This window comes from Ambystoma mexicanum, chromosome 9 (genome assembly GCF_040938575.1).
Source record: "Ambystoma mexicanum isolate Mex_15411 chromosome 9, UKY_AmexF1_1, whole genome shotgun sequence".
NCBI lineage: Eukaryota > Metazoa > Chordata > Amphibia > Caudata > Ambystomatidae > Ambystoma > Ambystoma mexicanum.
This window is the reverse complement of record NC_090931.1, coordinates 833860707-833879252: the sequence shown is the minus strand read 5'-3', so window position 1 is coordinate 833879252 and position 18546 is coordinate 833860707. Positions and strand designations below refer to the sequence as shown.

Here is an 18546-nt window from a genome sequence, read left to right as displayed (position 1 = left end):
TAACTGATGCCAACGGGCAGGGCACAAGCTATTTATATGGTCGATGACGTTGACGCGCTACAGAGACCGTCGAGGGACATCAACGCCAGGACCTCGTGCATTGCGCCCTCTCCGAGAATTTCTTTTCTGAAGCAGTGAAGCTGACGAGATACGAATATCATAGATGAGGAATACGTGGGAGGACACAATTTATTTGAAAATGGCAATACAGTGGGGGAGAGTTGCCAGGTATTGGTTGAAAAGCCAGGGCGAGAGATTAGACCCCTGGGGAACACCACAGATGGAGAAGAAGATAGGTGATAGGAAGGACACAAGTTGGACCTGGGAGGGTCGATCAGCGAGGAAAGAGGTCAGTCAGGTCTGAGCCTGATCGGTGATACCAAGGTTATCACAGAGACGGTTGAGCAGGATGGTATGTTTGACTTTGTCGAAGGCAGAGGAGAGATCGAGTAGGATGAGGACAGAGGGAATTCTAGAGTCAAGGTTGGAAAGCAGATCCTCATGGATGTTCAGTAGAGCAGTTTCCGTGCTTCTGCTAGCTCTGAAGCCAGACTGATGGTCATGGAGACAGCCAACAGAAACAGAATGAAGGTTTAGCTGAGAGATGGCCGGCTTTTCAAGGAGTTTGCCCAAAAAGGGAGTAATGGAAATTGGGCGATAGTTGGCCAGACAAGAAGGATAAACTGTGGGTTTTTTGAGAAGAGGATGCACAAGGGAGTGCTTAAGAGGGGAGGGGAAGGATCGTAAGGCAAAGGAGTGGCTGGAAAAATTGGCAAGTGCCGGAGCGAGGGTATCAATGTGGTTCTTGATAGTTTTAAAGGGACAGGGGTGTGCCTGTTTTGATGAGGCTTTCATAGATCAAACTTGTCTAGCGACCTCATCAGGGGAGAAAAGTGGAAAGGACGAGAAGAAGTGTGGGGGGATGGCTGGAGGAGGGTCAGCGAGTAGAAGCCTGGGATTGGGGCTCCCAAGAGGACGGGTTCAGGCGCAAGCGGGATCTCCGCCTGAGCAATATCTTTTATTGTAGCGATACATTGGATCCAGAACTCTTTCACCATCGGACATGTCCACCACATGTGGAAGTAGGAACCCGGGAGCCCACAGAGGTGCCAAAATAAGGGGTCCAAAGTTTGGTGAAGGTGGTGCAAGTGGAGCGCGGATAATACCATCATAGGAGCAACTTATGGGCGCACTCCCGGTTGGTAATGCAGAAGGAGGAAGCGTGCGTTCTCGACCAGATGTCTACCTAAGTTTGGTCCTCTATGGGGTGCCCCAAGTCCGCCTCCCACTGTGACATATAGGGGGCCCTAGCGGTGAGAGGGTCTGTCTGGAGTAGCTTGTAAAGGGTGGAGATTTTCCCTCGTAATGGTAAGTCATTGGAAGTTCAAGGGGACTGAGGGCGCGCAACGCTGCTGTTTGGGACAGTGGGTAGGAGCACCAATGTCGAAGTTGCAAATAGGTAAATCTATCCGTTTACGCTAGTTGAAAGGCTGCTTTGCATTGCTTAAAGGAGCACGGCCAGCCAGCCACAAAGAGTTGACCCAGGGTTTCGAGACCACCCGCCATCCAGTTCCTAAAAGTCGAGGGGCAGGATCCCGGGGAGAAGGCTGGTTTGTGAAAAACTGGGGAGGAGGGGCCCGGACCTCTCGGGACGCCCTTATGTTTGAGAGCCCAGTCCCACGTTTTCAAGGTATTTTTAGAAGAAGACAGCATTATCGGCCAAGTCTGGTGCAAGGGGGGGGATATGTGGGAGGAAACGCAGGGTGGTAGGAAGGCGAGACTGTTCTATCTCTACCCATTTTGGGCATCCTGAGGCAATAACCCAAGCCTGAATGTGGGCCAGCTGTGCTGCTACCTGTTATTTCCGTAGATCTGGGACCCCCAATCCCCTGAGTCTGGAACTGCCCACCATGGTCCTCTGGGGGATTCGTGACTTCCTGCCCCTCCAAATGAACTGGAAGATTTTCCTCTGTAAGTGCCTCAGCAGAGGCAGGTGATTGTGGTGGGGAGGGATGAACAAGCGCAAAGGAACCGTGGAAGGAGATTCATTTTGCAGGCAGTGATACGGCCAAGAAGTGAAATATCCTGTGAGAGCCAGCGGGAGAGGTCCCTCTCCAGCTCCTTGAAGAGCGGGGGGAAGTTCGCTTGGTAAACATCTCTTGGGTGGGCAGGAATCTGGACCTCAAGATAGGGAATGGCCTTTTCACACCATTGAATCGGGCATAGCGTTTCCAGGGATTCCCGTTCTCCCGGGATCAACCCAACCAGGGCTCAACCCAACCCACTGATTTCCCGAAATTAATGGTGAAGTCCGCCACATTCACAAATCTACGAATCTCAGCGAGGGCAGGGTTCAGTGAAGCGGAGATATCTGTGAGAGATAGCAGCACGTAATCGGCATAGAAAGCGATCTTGTGCTGGGAAGGGCCCACTTGGAGGCCTTTAAACTGCGAGTTTAGATGAATGCGTTGGGCGAGAGGTTCCATGGCCAGGGCAAAAAGTAGGGGGGACGGCATGAACTTCATTTTAGAGCTGATAAGTGCGGGCTTTACACAGAGGCCATTAGAGAAGGGGCCACATAGATGGAGCTCTAGGCCATGCCCCCTCCTTGCATATTTTAAAGAGTTTGGCCGAGTTGATAGATGCCGCAGAGACACGGCTTGAATGTGGACTCTCTTCTTGGTACGGACAGGTAGTCGTTATTGCCTTTGGAGTAGGCAACAGGCCAGTTTGTCAGAGGATGAACAGGAGTCCCTCCCTTTTCTCTCACTTACTTACGTTTAAGAGTAGCTAGGTCGGAGTCATACCAGGAATTGCACTTGGCTTTGTTCTTCAGGCGGATCCTCATGACAGGGGAAAGAGCATCAAAAGTATCAGAAATAGAAGAGCAAAGAAGAGACAGGGCTGTGTCAGGGTGTGAGTCAGCCAGAGGATGAGGGAGGGCGAGAAGTTGACAGCGAAAGCCTCGACTGACACCGCTTCATGGGCCAGATGTCCAAGAAGTTAGGTGGCAGTGTTGGGGTATGCTTGGCTTGGGTGGAAGAGACAGAGATGAGAGGAGAGGAGGCAGTGGTCACTCCAAGAGAGGGGAGTGGACAGAGGGATATCGATGGGGAGGCCAGAGCAGATGAAGACACCATGTGTGTGTCCTGCAGAGTGTGTTGGCCCAGTGGGGAGGCTAGAGAGAGAGAGGGAATTGCAGAGGTCACGAAAGAGCAAAGCTGAGGGACAGGGAGAATCAATGTCGATGTTGAGGTCACCAAGGTGAAGGAGTTGAGTGGTTGAGGCCAGGAGAGGTCAGCCCACTTGGAGAGAAAAGAGGTGATTAGGAGAGATTGAGAGCCTGCATACAAGGCATTCGAAAGAGGAGTAAATCTGAGTGATATGATATGATATGATACGATATGATATGGCATTTATAACATGCCTAACACAAGTTTTTCAAGGCGCAAAATAGTGGGAATGATAGTGGCAGGAATCCACTCAGGGAAGATCAGGGCTACACCCCCTCTGGGTCGGGTGGATCTGGGTGCGGAGAGGATCTTGTAGCCATCAGGGAGGAGAGTGTCAAAGCTTGTGACAGAGCTGGCCGTGAACCATGTCTCAGTAAGACCGAGGACATCAAGGTCCAGTTCTTCAAGGAGGTGGCAGATGTCAGAGGAGTTTTTGACAGCAGAGCGAGCGTTGAGAGTGGCAAGATGAAGAAGATTGCCACCCTTAAAGATCTTCAGGAGAGGAGTACAAATCAGAGGTACGCCCTGCGGAGGTGTGGAGGGAGCCCGAATTGGGGGAGAGGAGGAGGGATGAGTGGGCAAGGTAGCCAAGGAGTGGAAGGAGAAGACAGTCAGAGATGAAAGGAAGTTGATGAGTCGAGGGAACCACTGAGGGAATTTGTGATGTCATCTTTGATGTCCTGGGTGTTTGTTTTAGCAGTGCACTGTGGTGGCGCGAGTAAGGGTTGCTTAGCTTACCATGACTGGTGAATTTCTGAGGTTTTTTGGTTTTATTTGGAACCCTAAAGTCCCCTTAACAAAGTGTTTTCAGTGAATTTGAAAGGTTTTTATTAGTGCAACTTAACCATAACGTCCCTTTAACAAAGTTTTTTCAGTGAATATACATATATAGGAATTTCATTAAAAAGATTACTGAAAAAATGTATCCTATATTTACAACTCATGGGAAAACTTATTCATAGACACAAAAGCATGTAGAATCACATCATAACATCAAAAACCAAAGTAGAAAATCCCCCAAACTAATATGGACAGTAGGTGATTAAAAGACAAAACATATACAATCACAACATCAAAAACATAAATTATAGCAAACACCCTGACATGCACATGTTTTTGTCCTTCTCATATCCAATTCTTGGACTTTTATCAAGGGGTAACATATATGCTTTCAGAACATTCTGTCTTCCACAGTGGCTCATGTCTTGCTCATATTTATTAATTCATTCATTTTTCAATAAGTGCTATATTTCCCATCATCACAATGACTCAAATTTCCATAGGAGCTGTCGAATATTTTTATCTGACTGCATTAGAGGGACAAATATACCCTTTGTATCTGGTGTGAATTCTTGTGCTGAAATTCATTTCATATAACGTTAAACGATCCATAATTAAGCGGAAAGTCGGTAAGGGTGGAGCCATTGTAATTATGAATAGACAGGATTATTTCAATGAATGTCTTAGGCAACTGGCAGACACCAAGGCCTATTGTAGATTAGATTTGGACCAGTCTTTAGCCTGTCTTTCTCAGAAACTCCAAATTCTTCTTTACAACCTTCAAAGAACCTGATTCGGGTCATTCACACCTTCCTTCCATCCATTTGCAAAATTAGTGCTACCATAAGCCGGTGTAAAACATGGGTTGTTATGCATCAGTGTTATTGAGCCCAGAAAAGTGGGTTGGCCTATTCTTCTCGATATGTTTTCCCTGTTTGCATCAACGATCTGGGAGAGGGAAGCTCATACATAGATTTGGTCTGTCAGACTTACGTAGCCACAGCATATATAAGAGAGGTTTTTCTGACAACCTTCTCTTACAGTATCTTCCAACTATTTTGAGATCATAGGTCAATCCAGTCCATAAGTACCCTAGCCTGCGAGGTCTGATGATATTTCAAAAATATCACGTAAAGCCACCCAACCTTGATCCCTCCCTTTAAATAGCCAAACCTCTCAGATACTATGCCTGGACCCTGGCGTAATAAAGTGGCAATGCTATTTCCTTACTCAGAGAATGGCTGCTATCAGACTAAAGAATGATAAGGCCTGGAAATTATATAAGTGACGGGTAAGTATAATCATCTTTACAGAAGCCATCCTTCCAAATCATGAGAGGGCTTGTGTCTTCCATGTTTTAGGTTTAAAGCTGATCTCCCAAAACATTTTGATGTAGTTAGCCTGGTAAAGGGTAGAATTTCCAAATGTGAGAGTTATTACCAGATATCTAATCCGATCCCCCAACCACCTAGTTGAGAAACTGACCCATCAACAAGGTTAAAGTTCAGGCCTCAACTTTTGGTGAGGTTTATTTTAAACCCTCAAGACCCCTGAAGGGATTGTTAAAGTGTCATCAGCAGGGCCGGGAAGTGGTCGGGACAAAAGTGACATAATGACATCCAAGAAGGTATTTTATGTGTATTCCATCCATATGCTATACCCCTATTGTATCATCTCCTTTAATCCTCTCTTCCAACAGTTCCACTTCCATCACGAAGAGCAGGGTGGACAAGGGGCAATCCAGCTTCGGGAAAATGGTGTTTTTCCCTTTTGTTGCACACCATTTTGTCCCACTCATTTGTCAGGGGCCCTTTTCGATTAGATGTCATGTCCCCTCCAACATTTTCAGCATCTCTCTTGAAGTCTGAAAGGTAAACGTTTAAGAAAGCGCTCCGGGCCTCCAACCCAGGCCTCCCAATTGCTGATACCTACGTCAATGCTTCCCCAGGCAGACTATAAATGGCATCCACACTGTCCCTTCTCCTGACCTATGGACTCCCCATATGGTCTCTATTATATCTTCTTTTTCCTCCTTGTCCATTAATGGTGGAACCAGATGGGGCGTTCTCTTGGCATACTTCTCATCATCTAGGTGCATCATGAATGTCTACCAGAATGGTACTATCGTGGCCCAGGGCTCTCAGCCCAATCTCCTCCTTCCTGAAAGGCGTCTGTCTTCTGTCTCTCATTAACTTCCCCCTTCTCTTGCCACACCTCTGACTGCCACCCCTTCCGCCCCTCCAGCCCCGCCGATGGGTGTACGACGTCCCTGTACCCCACCTCAGAAGACCTTTAAAGGTGGCAACCAGCTTCACTTAGATACCCTCAGTTCTCGCTCTGCTGTTAAACACTCCTCTGACATCTGTCACCTCCTTGAATACTTTGCCCTTGACATCCTCGCTCTCACCGAGACGTGGCCCAATGCCAGCTGTGTCACTCTCTTTCCTGAGGGCTACAAGATGCTCTCCAAGCCCAGGTCTAACCGGTCTGGAGAAGGAGTGGCCCTTGTCGTCCCTCAATGGGTCCCTGCTTCTGTCATACCCACTCAATCCTATTCTTCCTTCAAATGTCTTGTTTGCAAGCTTGGCATCTCGCTCACTCTCAATACCATCTACAGGACCCCTGGGCCGATCGCCCTCTTCCTTTCGGAAGTGGCTGTCTTCCAGCACATCCTCAGACAAACTGGCCTGTCGCCTACTCCAAAGACAATACAGATGCTCCATCTGCTCCAAGAAGCGGTCCCACATACAAGCCTGCATCTCTGGGGCCACTAACAACATGGCCAAACCTTTCAAAATCTGCAAGGAACGTGCCAATCCTAAAGCAGTCTCAACTTCTCCTCTTCCTTCCCAGGCACTCTGCACAGCATTGGCCTCACATTTCACTACCAAAACTCTACTCTCCTCTACTCCCCTCCCTCCTACCTCTACATGCAGGCCTACCTTGCCCCCCCTCCCTCCTTCCTCCCTAATGTCCTCATTCACACCTGTATGACCTGATGAGGTCACCGAGACAGTCTGCTCTATGAACGTCTCCTACAAACAGGTGCTTCCCTGCTCCCCTAGAACTATCAAGGACAATATTGCCTCTCTTGCTCCCTCCTTGGCTGAGTTCTGTAACCACTCTTTTGCCACTGGCTCCTTCAATCACCCCTCAAGCACTCCCCTGTGAACACCCTCCTAAAAGAAACACCTGGGGACCCTTCCTGCCTGACTAACTACCACTCTATCCCCACTATCCCCTTTCTGGGCAAACTCTTGGAGAAGTTGGTCATCAACTAATACATCACACTGAATCTGTTGGCTGTCTCCCGACCACCAGTCTGGCTTCAGAGCAGTCAGAGGTACGGAAGCTGCTCTCCTGAACACACATGATTACTTCCTCTCAAACCTCAACTCCAACTCTCCTTTCGTTCTCATCCTCCTCAATCTGTCTTCTGCCTTTGAAACAGTCAATCGCCTCACCCTCATAAATCGGCTACTTGATACCCTGGGCACCACGGACCGGGCAGTGGACTGTTTGACCTCTTTCCTCTAGAATCGACCCTCTCAAGTGCAACTGGGCCTTTTTCTCTCCTCTATCTCACTCTTTACTTATGGCTCTACTTGTGGCATCCCTCAGGGCTCTAACCTCTCGCTGTGGCTTTTCAACATTTACCTTGCCCCTCTCACACACCTGATCTCCACCATCTCTTATTTCCAGTGCAACGCTGATGACACACACAGCTTTCCTTCAAGCTTCCCTCCTCTTCCTCCTCTCCTTCCGCTCTCATTCCTGATTGTCTGACTGCTATTATGCCTTAATGCCAGTAAGACTGAGATTCTTCCCATTGGGACTCCTGCCCCCTCCTTCCCTCCTACTCTCTGGCAGCCCTCCTTGGGCCCCCTCCCCTCACCCTCTTGTGAGGCTAAAAACCTGGGTGTCATCTGTGACTCCTCTCTTTCCTTCTCACCACAAATCGCTGACCTTGCCAAGAAGGCCCACTTTCAGCTTTACCTCCTCAGAGGGATTCTCCCCTTCCTCAACTGCCCCCAGAAACTCAATGTCCCCAAAGCTCTGGTTCTCTCCAGGCTGGATTATTGCAATAGACTCTTCCTTAATCTTCCTCTATCCTCCCTCCGCCCTCTTCCTCTGATCTAGAATAGGACTGCAAGACTTATTCTCTGCCTCAAGCCCAGGGACCACATCTCTTCAGCCCTAAAGTCTCTCCACTGGCTCCCGGTGGTTGCAAGGATCAAATTCAAGAACCTCTGGATCATCCACAAGGCATTATGGGGCTGGGGACCTCAATATATCCAGCTATTTTTCCCTAAATACCTCCCTGCTAGAGTTCTTGGGTCCTCTAGCTCCAGCACTCTGCAGATCAGATGATTCGCAAAGCAGAGAGTGGGGGGTAAATCGCTTTCTTCGCCAGGAGCCTCCCTCTGGAAAGGTCTCCCTGCCCCTCTATGTCTTGAGCCAGATCTCCTTAAGTCCCGGAATCCTTTTCTCTACGTCCTTCCCGCTCCTCCTCCTTTGCTATCCTCCCCCTGCCACTGCGACTGGTTGCCTGTGACCCTTATGAGTCTTCCGGGGACAGGCCTGCATTCAACCAGTCTTCCCTTGTAAACCTTTACCAGCACTTGAGCCCAAGCTCCCTTCCCTGACTAGCCACTGCGTCTGGTCCACCCTCGTCCTCGCACTGTTCACCCCTACCCCTTCCTTCCCTGGCACTCGCCCCCTTGGACTCCCACAGGCACTTGTCCATCTGCTGGGGCCCGTCCCTCCAGCACTTCTCCCTCAACCCCACCTGCTCCCATCCCATGCCCTGACCTTCCCCCTCCCCCTGCACTTGCACGATCCGAATGTCACAAGGCCTAGTAGGAACGTTATTGTTGTTTTTTCTTCTGCCACCCGCACACGGCCTTTGTTGTCTTGTGTCTTGTGACGCCTGGAAACACTTCCTGCTGTTTAGGCGCCATGCAAATGTTCAATAAATAAAAATTAAATAATCGCTTCCTAATAATTAAATAGAAAATAGAATAGAAAAACTCGACACATATTGTGGCCTGCGATCTGATACTATCTGCAGGGGAAAACGGACAATATCCTTTAGAAAGACAGAGGCCATTTCAGGAGCGGGTGATCACTGCGGAAACAAGGAAATGTGTGCCATTTTTGTGTAGGTATCAACTGTAACCATAATGACCATATCCCTTTTGGTCTCCGGCAGGCCAACAGGGAAATCCATAGACATGTTAGTCCACGATCTTTTAAGAATTGGTAAGGCTTGTAAAGGCCCTTTTGGTTTTCTAGTCTCTTATTTGGCTTGAGCACATACTGTACAAGTGAGCACATATTTCTTGACCTCCTTTCTCTACGTGGGCCACCAAAAAGAGCCTCTCAGGAATTTGTGTTATGCACTCCTCTGCGTCCTTAATAAGGAGGGTTGAGGGACAAATGTAGCAATAGTTCTGTAAATTCTTGGAAGTGATATACACATTTGAACCCTTTTAAGGAATTATGTTTTTTACTGATACTGTAAAGGGTTGAGTCGCCCCTCCCCCTCAAACTGAATGTAGTGGAGGTAGACCCACTCTACCTCAAACTGATTTATGATAAACTATTAGGGTGATCAGTGACTATAAATGGTGTAGAAATTAGAATTGTAGTGCTTCGCAGGAAAGCGGTTTAAGGGATGATTTAGTCAGAAAGTTATGTGGAGTAGAGAATGTGTCAGGTAGTAAATGTTATGATATATTATCAAATAATCTAGGTCAAAATCGGAGCAGGTCCCAAGTTTTAGGCAACATTTGGGATGGTCAGGCATTTCATAAGTGATCCGCCATTTTGGGTCTTGTGACAAGGTCAGGCAATCTAAAATTGATGCTTGTTTGAGCAGACAAAATGGTTGATTTGTGCTAACTCATTATGACCTCACTGGACAATTTTTTTATAAAAGTTCATGTAGGTAATAATGGTGGGGGGAATGAGTGAGGCCAGCGAATCAAAAGTAGAAAGAGGAACAGCACATTGATCATGCCATATCATGCCATATAAGTCAACGAATCACAGACAGTAAAGAGGCTGTACTTATGGTCAGGCCATTACCTCACCTCCCTAGAATGTATATAAGGGGGGACATTTTATAACTTTTAGCAGAGTCCCAGAGATGTTTCTGATGCTGTATCCTGTGTATCCTGTGTCGTGCCTTCTGGAAGAAATAAAACCTGATGACTTCTTGAAACCTGTCTGAGTGTCCTGCTTTGATTCAGAGTGTCTTCATGACCCCAAAAATGCCAAGGCCCAGAGAGTGGGGGAGGTGGGACCCTCATGAACATTTGGTGAGCCAGCCAGGAGGCTTAGGATGACATCTCTTCAAGCCCAAAGTTCCTGGAGATACAGGTAAGCCATGCTATGAGGCCTGAAAGAAGAGGAGAGAGAGGATGAGGCAGGGGGACAGATGGAGACAAACTGCAGTTGCCAGCCCACCGGGAGAAGAGAAGGGACATGCAGGCCTGATAGCATGGCAGAGGGCCTTGGTGTCAGGGGAGTGAAGGCGGCTACTTTATTTTTGGCAATTTTCTAAGAAAAATTATTTCAAAGTCCTTTTTTGGTAATCTTCCAAAATATTTAAATTGAGTAATATTTTGGGGTCTTCAAGAAAATTTTATTCATTAATTAATTTTCCATTTTTGGTATATGCATTTTAGGAAAAACATTTTTTGACATTTTTCAAGAAAAAACTAAAGTCACTTGGGGAAACAACTCTTAGAAGAAAAAGGTTTCTGAGTTAATGTTTGCCCAGCTTTCAGAAACAATGTTATCACTTATGGGGGACGACACATAGGATCTTTTTTGGGGAAAAATCAATGTTTTTTAGTAACCTAGGATGCAATGAGAAGGTGGGGTAAATGTAGCTTGAGAATATGAGTATTGTTTATATTGAGCAATTGACTTGAGAGAGGCTAAGCAATTGAATTAGTGAGAACCTGACTTGAGTGTGGCCAAGCAAGCAAGAAGTATCGTGAGAGAGGGCACGATAAGAGAATACACCCTAGCCTGCGTTTTAAAACAACGTAAGAGAAGAAATTTGAACCTAGAGTCCCGTAGCGGAACATGTAGAAAACGGATTTGATTAAAAGCAAATCTAAAGAGGTTAATTTACACTTGGTATGGAGTATTTTTAGAGGGCAAGACGAGTCTTAAAGAGAAGATCGTAGAAGATATATGTGACCAGTTGATTCTGTTTTTTTTGTTGTTTGTTGTTGTCTGATTTGTTTTATGTGTTGTGTTCTATGTCATATGTGTGCAATGTACATTTTGTTTATGATTTAGGAGTAAGAAAATATATTTTTTTGTGATTTAGAAAAAAATAGCACGGAGCCAGAAAACTTAAATGTTCAATTATGGAAAATAAATTTGATAAATATATGCTATGGATCAAAGTAAACAGGTTTGCGTTGTTTTAATGTAGATAAAAACAATACTTAGTGAAATAAATGAATAAGCAGTTGAAAAAAGTGCTTCACTGTAAACCCCCATATAAATCAAAATCCAGTAACTACAGAGTTAATTCTTGTATTTGCTAAAACTAGACAAGTCAATCTACTTAATGAACCCCATATGGCGAAAACTGCTTCGATCTTGAAAGAAAGAGTAGAAGATAAGAACTGACAAAATTTAAGAAATAGTGCTTTAATTTAGGTTGTGTAACTCACAGTAGAGAGAGCTGTAATTGTGCTAGTGCATTCCTTTCATTGAAGAATAGGAGTTGAGATACGCACAGGGCTTAAGAAGGAGCTCCGGTGCAGGAAAGGATGGTGAGTTAAAGACTCTGGTTGAGACTCAAACCTGGGATATAGGTCGGTAGAGAGAAACTCCCAGAACCCCCCCCTTACTTATGCATATTAAGTAGCTTTGGGTTTTCACTCTAAGTTACTAGGGTATTCCAGACACGGAACCCTTGCTCACTGTTCTTAGAGAGGCACATTTCCACCTCATTGACGAGGCCCAACCAGGCTGAAACACGTGTCTGGGGTTGCTGTTGGTACTCTTGTTTAGAAGAGAATTGCTTGGCATTTCGGTGCTGGACTGTCCTTGGACAGGACAAAGACTGATATGTAGTGGAAATTTCTCTTCTGTGAAAGCATGGTGAGCTAAAGACTATGGTTGAGACTCAAACCCGGGATATAGGCCGGTAGAAACTCCCAGAACCCCCCTTAGTTATTCATATTAAGTAGCTTTGAGTTTTCACCCTAAGTTACTACGGTATTCCAGACGTGGAACCCTTGCTCACTGTTCTTAGAGAGGCAACGCTCCACCTCACTGACGCGGCCCAACCAGGCCGAAACACGTGTCTGGGGTTGCTGTTGGTACTCTTGTTCAGAAGAGAATTGCCTGGCATTTTGGTGCTGGACTGCCCTTGGGCAGGACAACGACTGATATGTATTGGACATTTCTCTTCTGTGAAAGGATGGTGAGCTAAAGACTCTGGTTGAGACTCAAACACAGGATATAGGCCGGTAGAGAGAAACTCCCAGAACCCCCCGTACTTATGCATATAAAGTAGCTTTGAGTTTTCACCCTAAGTTACTACGGTATTCCAGATGTGGAACCCTTGCTCGCTGTTCTTAGAGAGGCAAAGCTCCACCTCACTGACGCGGTCCAACGAGGCCGAAACACGTGTCTGGGGTTGCTGTTGGTACTCTTGTTCAGAAGAGAATTGCCTGACATTTCGGTGCTGGACTGCCCTTGGGCAGGACAAAGACTGATATGTAGTGGACACTTCTCTTCTGTGAAAGGATGATGAGCTAAAGACTCTGGTTGAGACTCAAACCAGGGATATAGGCGTATAGGCAGGTAAAGAGAAACTCCCAGAACCCCCCTTACTTATGCTTATTAAGCAAGGCCATGGAAAGTCACTGCAGACATTTTCAAAAGGGTCATCCAGCTATTGAGGGGGTAAAGAATCAGGACTTAGGCCCTAAATAACCGAAGAGAGAACTCCTGACCCAGACTCTATGGCCTTCATTCTGGTAAGGTAGCTACTTTTACCTTAAGGGCTTTATACTCAATGCAAGTCAAAGCTGGGAGGGGTGTAAAGGGATACAATATATCTTGACCCACTGACTCTGCGTGAAACACCACAGTCACCATGAGATAGGAAATCGGTGGGAACAACAAGGCTCACTGTAGGGTTTGCTGTTGGAGGCTCACAGGATGCAGCTATGAGGCTTTCAGTAACAGTTAGCTCAGGCTGAGACCCCAGGACAGGGTGAAAATAGCTCAAATCGAATCAGTTACCAGCAGCACACGAGGACCCCTCAAGAGGGTCCGACATTGGTGTGATCCAAGACAGGATTGCCAGGCCCTCGGGACAAGTACGGTCAGAATTCAGGTTCCAGCAGGCTTTTTCTCATGGCGAGGGACAGCAGTAGCACGTTGGCGAGGTGCTAGCAGAACTCTGAGGATGCCAGTAAAGTTCCCAGTGACGAAGCAGGAGAGGGCCCCTGCAGAGCTGCAATCCAGTTCCAATCAGGTTCAGGCAAAATGCAGTTCCGAAAAAAAGACTCTGAACTTGTAACAGTGACGGGTGCTGAGTAGATCTTCAGGCTGGTTGGCCCCACTAGTCCAGAGGGGAAGGTAACCAGTTCAGGTATTTCCATTCAATTTGAAGGAAGCGATTCAAAAAGGGTGGTTGTCTGGGCCAATGCTGGTAGCAGCAGCAGTCCTCCTACAGGTTTCTAACCATTCTTCGGCTTCAGATACTTGAATCTTGTGATTGACACTCTCGAACATCTCTAGTTTCTCATTTATATCCAGTTTTCAGGCTGGTGTGGCCCCAGCCAACCTGTGGAAGAAACCTGCAACACTCTAACAGGTAGGGTCAGTCCAATTAGGCGCAACCTGTCACCTCACAATTTGTCAAGTAGGAGGACATACCCTGGCCGATGTGTGGATTTGAGCCAGACAGCCCCATATGCTAGTTGCAGCCAGTAAACTCATGCAAAGCACTCCATAGGCCCATTGCGCCGAAAGTACAAGCAGCTCTTTGGCAATTTTCGACCTAAGCAGGAAGAAAAATGGCTATCAAGGAAGATGAGACAGGAAACAAGTCTTGTAACATGAGGAACAGCCATTTTGAATATGTGACTCAAAATGGCGTTATCATGGTAAAAAATAAAAGTGCACGACTGTGCGCTGGAAAATGATGTAACATGCTTCCCTGCCAACAGCCTGTTCAGTACAAAACACAAAAGTACCAGGAATGTCACTTAAAAAAAATAAAAGGGACAACAATTGTCCCTACCACACTCTGCTGACGGTGGATTGTGCTACACTGTGAAAAGAAAGGTGTAACACACAGGGAGACACTTTCTCAGCAGTGGCAGCCCTAGGGAGTGACCAGTGTAACCTAATCAAAATGAAAGAAGCAGGTGAGTGAAGCAAAAGGGCCTCACTCACCCCAAACATCAGAATCCAGAGAGAATATGCTGTGGAACTCCACTGAAGTAATTGGAGGGAATTTGCAAAAATAAAAAACTTCTTATTAAAAGGAATAACCAGCATATGCAAATGAGAGGCTGCTCGAATCAGTTTTGCATGGGCCCGAAGGGGTGAGGAGGCAGAATGGGAGAACTCTGTTCTGGTAGTGCCTACTACCCACTGAAAAGAGAAAATACCATTTATGAGGGCCATATTAGGACATGGAAATATACATTTTTTAAATGCACTGTGCAAATCCAATTTTCTTGGACATGGGCAGGCCAAATGTGTGCGGTGGTCATCATCTTGTACCTTTCCTGTGGAAGATGGAGGCTGTAGGGTGATAGGTTTAGATGAGTGCGCAGACCAGCCTATTTCCATTTTGCAATATGAAGAATCTTCAGAATTAACCCTTGCCCCTCTTGGTCAGCAGGCGCTCCTCTATAACACGGATCTGCAGGAGCTTTCTTACATCTATGAAGAGTGTGAATTGCAGCTGATGGAGAAGAGGCTGCGAAGGAGTATAAGCTGGAGGCGATAGCCTTTCTCTGCTAACGACTGACTCCAAAGGTTTTAGAGAATCTGGCCCAAGCTACAAAATGATCTTGAGTTCAGCCCCTCACAGGGGAGGAGTAAGCCAGAATAACCATATAAATGTTTGAGCCTTAGAAGTGGAGGTCAGATCCTTTTAGTTGGTGTGCTATTTCTTGCAATGCTGCATGCTTGGGGGTCTGTCTTGTAGTCTACTCTTTCCATCTCAGAACCTGTAAATGCCAGGTAAGGACTGTGATATCACTTGTCTTTTCATGAGACATAGACAAAGGTTTTAGTGGGCTACCGCCTCAGACCAATAAGGGATTTTGCTATTTGAAATGAGGCCTTCATCCTTGTCAGCTCACTGTCTGTAGACAAATGGAATATGTCTACTCTAAAGATCTAGGACCTGTGCTTCACCAGCACCCTCAAATGGTTGGACAGAGATACAAAACAAAGGCAAACTTTTGCAGCACTGACAACTAGAAAACTGTGAGAGAATTCTATGCTCTTCTGTCCTGGGTCCAATACGCAATCTGCTTCACAGCCATGAGAGCCCATTAGTGCTGGATTAAACTACTAAGAACCTCTGATGCCACTCGCAAAACTGTCGCAGCACACTGTTCACTGCAGTTGCTGCGAACAGCCAAACAACACCATATTTTTGAGGGATTAAGGTCCCATGGATACCGGCACTCCTAAACCTGTCCCTATTGAGCCTAATGGTAAATCTAGCTCTAGGATCAAGTACTGAATAGTGCGCAGGCAAAGAGAAACCACGGACTGGTTAAAAAATGTTCATGCATTGAAAAGGCAGTCTTAGTTACATGACTTTCCCAAATCAGCCTCCGGAGTGTTTTGGACGAAAGCACAACTGCCATATAAAATTCCTTAATATACAAATTGTCAAATCCTTTAATTACCTTAATTCGGTGCACCAGTGGCGCAAAAAGGAACACAAAGAGCTCCACGGTGGCCATGGAATTCTGCAAGAACTTCCTCCGGTTGTTCTCATCCTCTTCATTTGTATTGGTATTGGTGTTGCTTTGCCTTCGCTGCCCTGGAGATCCTTGATTTTCAACCTGATGGATAAAAGCACTACTGCTACCACCCCAGCTGGAGCCCCGGGCACCACCAAACCTCTCATTTCCGCAGTCCTGAGGGGCCTCCAGCAGCATCCAGTGGAGGGTATGAAGAAGTTTAGTTTCTGCAACTCCAAGCTTGTCCTGATGTCCTGGATGAAAAATATAGCACAGGTTTTGTGGTGTCTCTATTTACACAAATCACAAAAGAAATATGAGAAAGTGTAAATATAAGTGCAGCTAGTTTATATCTACATTTTTACACATTTTATCGTTCTTAATCAGGTTACTCAAGTGATTTATGCAAATATATTAATAGGGAGCAATGTGCATGCCAGCTCCCTTGAATTCCAAACTACAAGCTGTAAACACAATTCCCAATCTTCTCCAAATTGTATCAGTATGTCTCAGGAGTTGTATTCGTTTTTGTTTAGTTAACAACTTTTTGAAGTGCTGTACACACCCAAGAATATTGACAATCAATACACAAACTACATGATCATTTTTATAAAGTACAGAAACACACAATAGCTTCACATTGAGAAAAAACATACATTCATTTCTACAGTAAAAACAATCAGTATTAAGAAAAATTATTACAAATCATTTCATACACTTATCATTCTGGTGTTTTTCATCTTAACAGTCGCCTTACACTACATTTTGATCATCCAGTATTCATCTATTGTAATACCACTGCTTCTTATTAATGCTTTTTAAGCTTCCGTCAACATTTCTTTCCATATGTGGTATGCTGCTGCCACTACAACTAATGATGTTGCACCATACAAGTTATACCAAAATTGGTCACCTGAGCAGTCTTCTAAATTGGTGACGGAATTTGCATATCCACGTATGTAATAAGATTTAAAAAACCTACAACTTGTAAGAACATGATGACAGGTTTCTACCTCCATATGGCAAATACGACAAAGCCTTTCCTTATGGGGATGTTTGGACCAAGACCCGATAACCTCCATGGTAGGCAATACATTCAAACCCATACATAGGGCAAAACTTTTAAGATCAGTAGGGCAATGTTTAATTAAGTAAGTAGTGGGTAGTTGACCACTAAAGTGTTGTCGAGACATATCGTGGTATCGGGGCTTACTATGTAGTTTATCAACATTGTTTGATAAATCCCATCTTCTTGCTTTTGTTTTTTTTTCACCTCGTAATTAGGGTCCGATATTAGCACATCCGGTGCCAGATTTAACTGGTCTATAAAAGTTTCTGCTGATTTCTTAAGTTCAACAATGAAACTATTTTTCCCCAGGTTGTCAGTGCTTTTTCCCATCAATAGTAACAAATAATCCGACTCACAACTACCACTCATGAACTTTTCGTACAAAATCGTTCTTTGAACGTACCACAATATGATTATTGATGTAACCCCATATTAGAAGCGCAGAGCCTCTATGGGCATTGAATTTGGTACACTCATAACTGATCTCAGCAATTTACCGTCAAGTTGTTCTAACCATATAATTTGCTCATATTTTAAAGCAACCATCCTGTAGACTACTTTCGGCAATATACTCACTCTGTACACCTGAAGGAGCCCTTGGATATTATTTCCCCCGATGTAATGTTTTATGGCCAGCCACTTTCTCCAGACTTTAAAAAAGACCTTTTCCTGGAAAAATTTCCCTGGGATTTGGTGTTATAGAAAATCCCAAATAGTTATATTCCGTCACTTTACTCAACGGAATGGCCTCAATACGCCATACAAAATTGTCTCTGCCTATATTTCTTTTACAAAATCATAACATTTTTGTCTTAGTTATGTTGATAACATTTGCCTTAGCGTATTCAACCAAGGAATCTATTGTCCTTAGTGGGCCAATTTGTGTTTTCTCGAACATTATGATGTCATCCGCATAAGAGAGGCACAGTATCCGTACACCGTTAATCCTCGGGGGGACATTTAATGTTTGTTGGAACGTTTAACTCATATCTGTTGTAAATAGGTTGTAGAACATTGGGCCAAGCACGCATCCTTATTTAAGGCCACTGTTGGTATCTTGATACTTTGTACAGTGTTCTGCCAGATTCAATCTAATAGCAATCAATGTATTCGTATTCAACAACTGAATATAATACTGCAGATTCTTTTCTATGCCCAGTTAGTACGTTTTTCCCATAAAGGTTTGCGAGGAATAAGGTGAAATGCCTTAGTAAAATCCACACACAACAGTACAAGTAAGGCCTATTGGTATTTTCTGCTTCCGCCATTAGGAATTGCACTACACATATATTGATGACCATGTTGTACATTTTCCTAAACGCTGTCTTGTACAGACTAAATATTTCTTTTCCGTTTGCCCACCTTGTAAGCTTCCGCAAGAGTATGCTAGCGAATATCTTTTGGCTGGTATACATCATGGATAATAATCTGTAATTGTGTGGATTTATTCTATCATCTTTCTTAAAGATTGGTACCAAAATTG

General features: G+C 45.2%; 1 protein-coding gene across 21 annotated transcripts in view; it reads right to left on the bottom strand.

The window, feature by feature from the left end:
• UNC80 (unc-80 homolog, NALCN channel complex subunit) overlaps positions 1 to 18546 on the bottom strand; it is a 3486058-nt gene that overhangs the window by 3229616 nt on the left and 237896 nt on the right. For 16 of the 21 annotated variants that reach the window (XM_069615884.1, XM_069615886.1, XM_069615890.1 and 13 more), the window contains exon 4: positions 15938 to 16284. In XM_069615884.1, the coding sequence (XP_069471985.1) occupies positions 15938 to 16284 (347 nt within the window). The remainder of the gene's footprint in view (positions 1 to 15937; positions 16285 to 18546) is intronic. The other 5 variants (XM_069615888.1, XM_069615893.1, XM_069615901.1 and 2 more) reach the window with 1 other exon arrangement.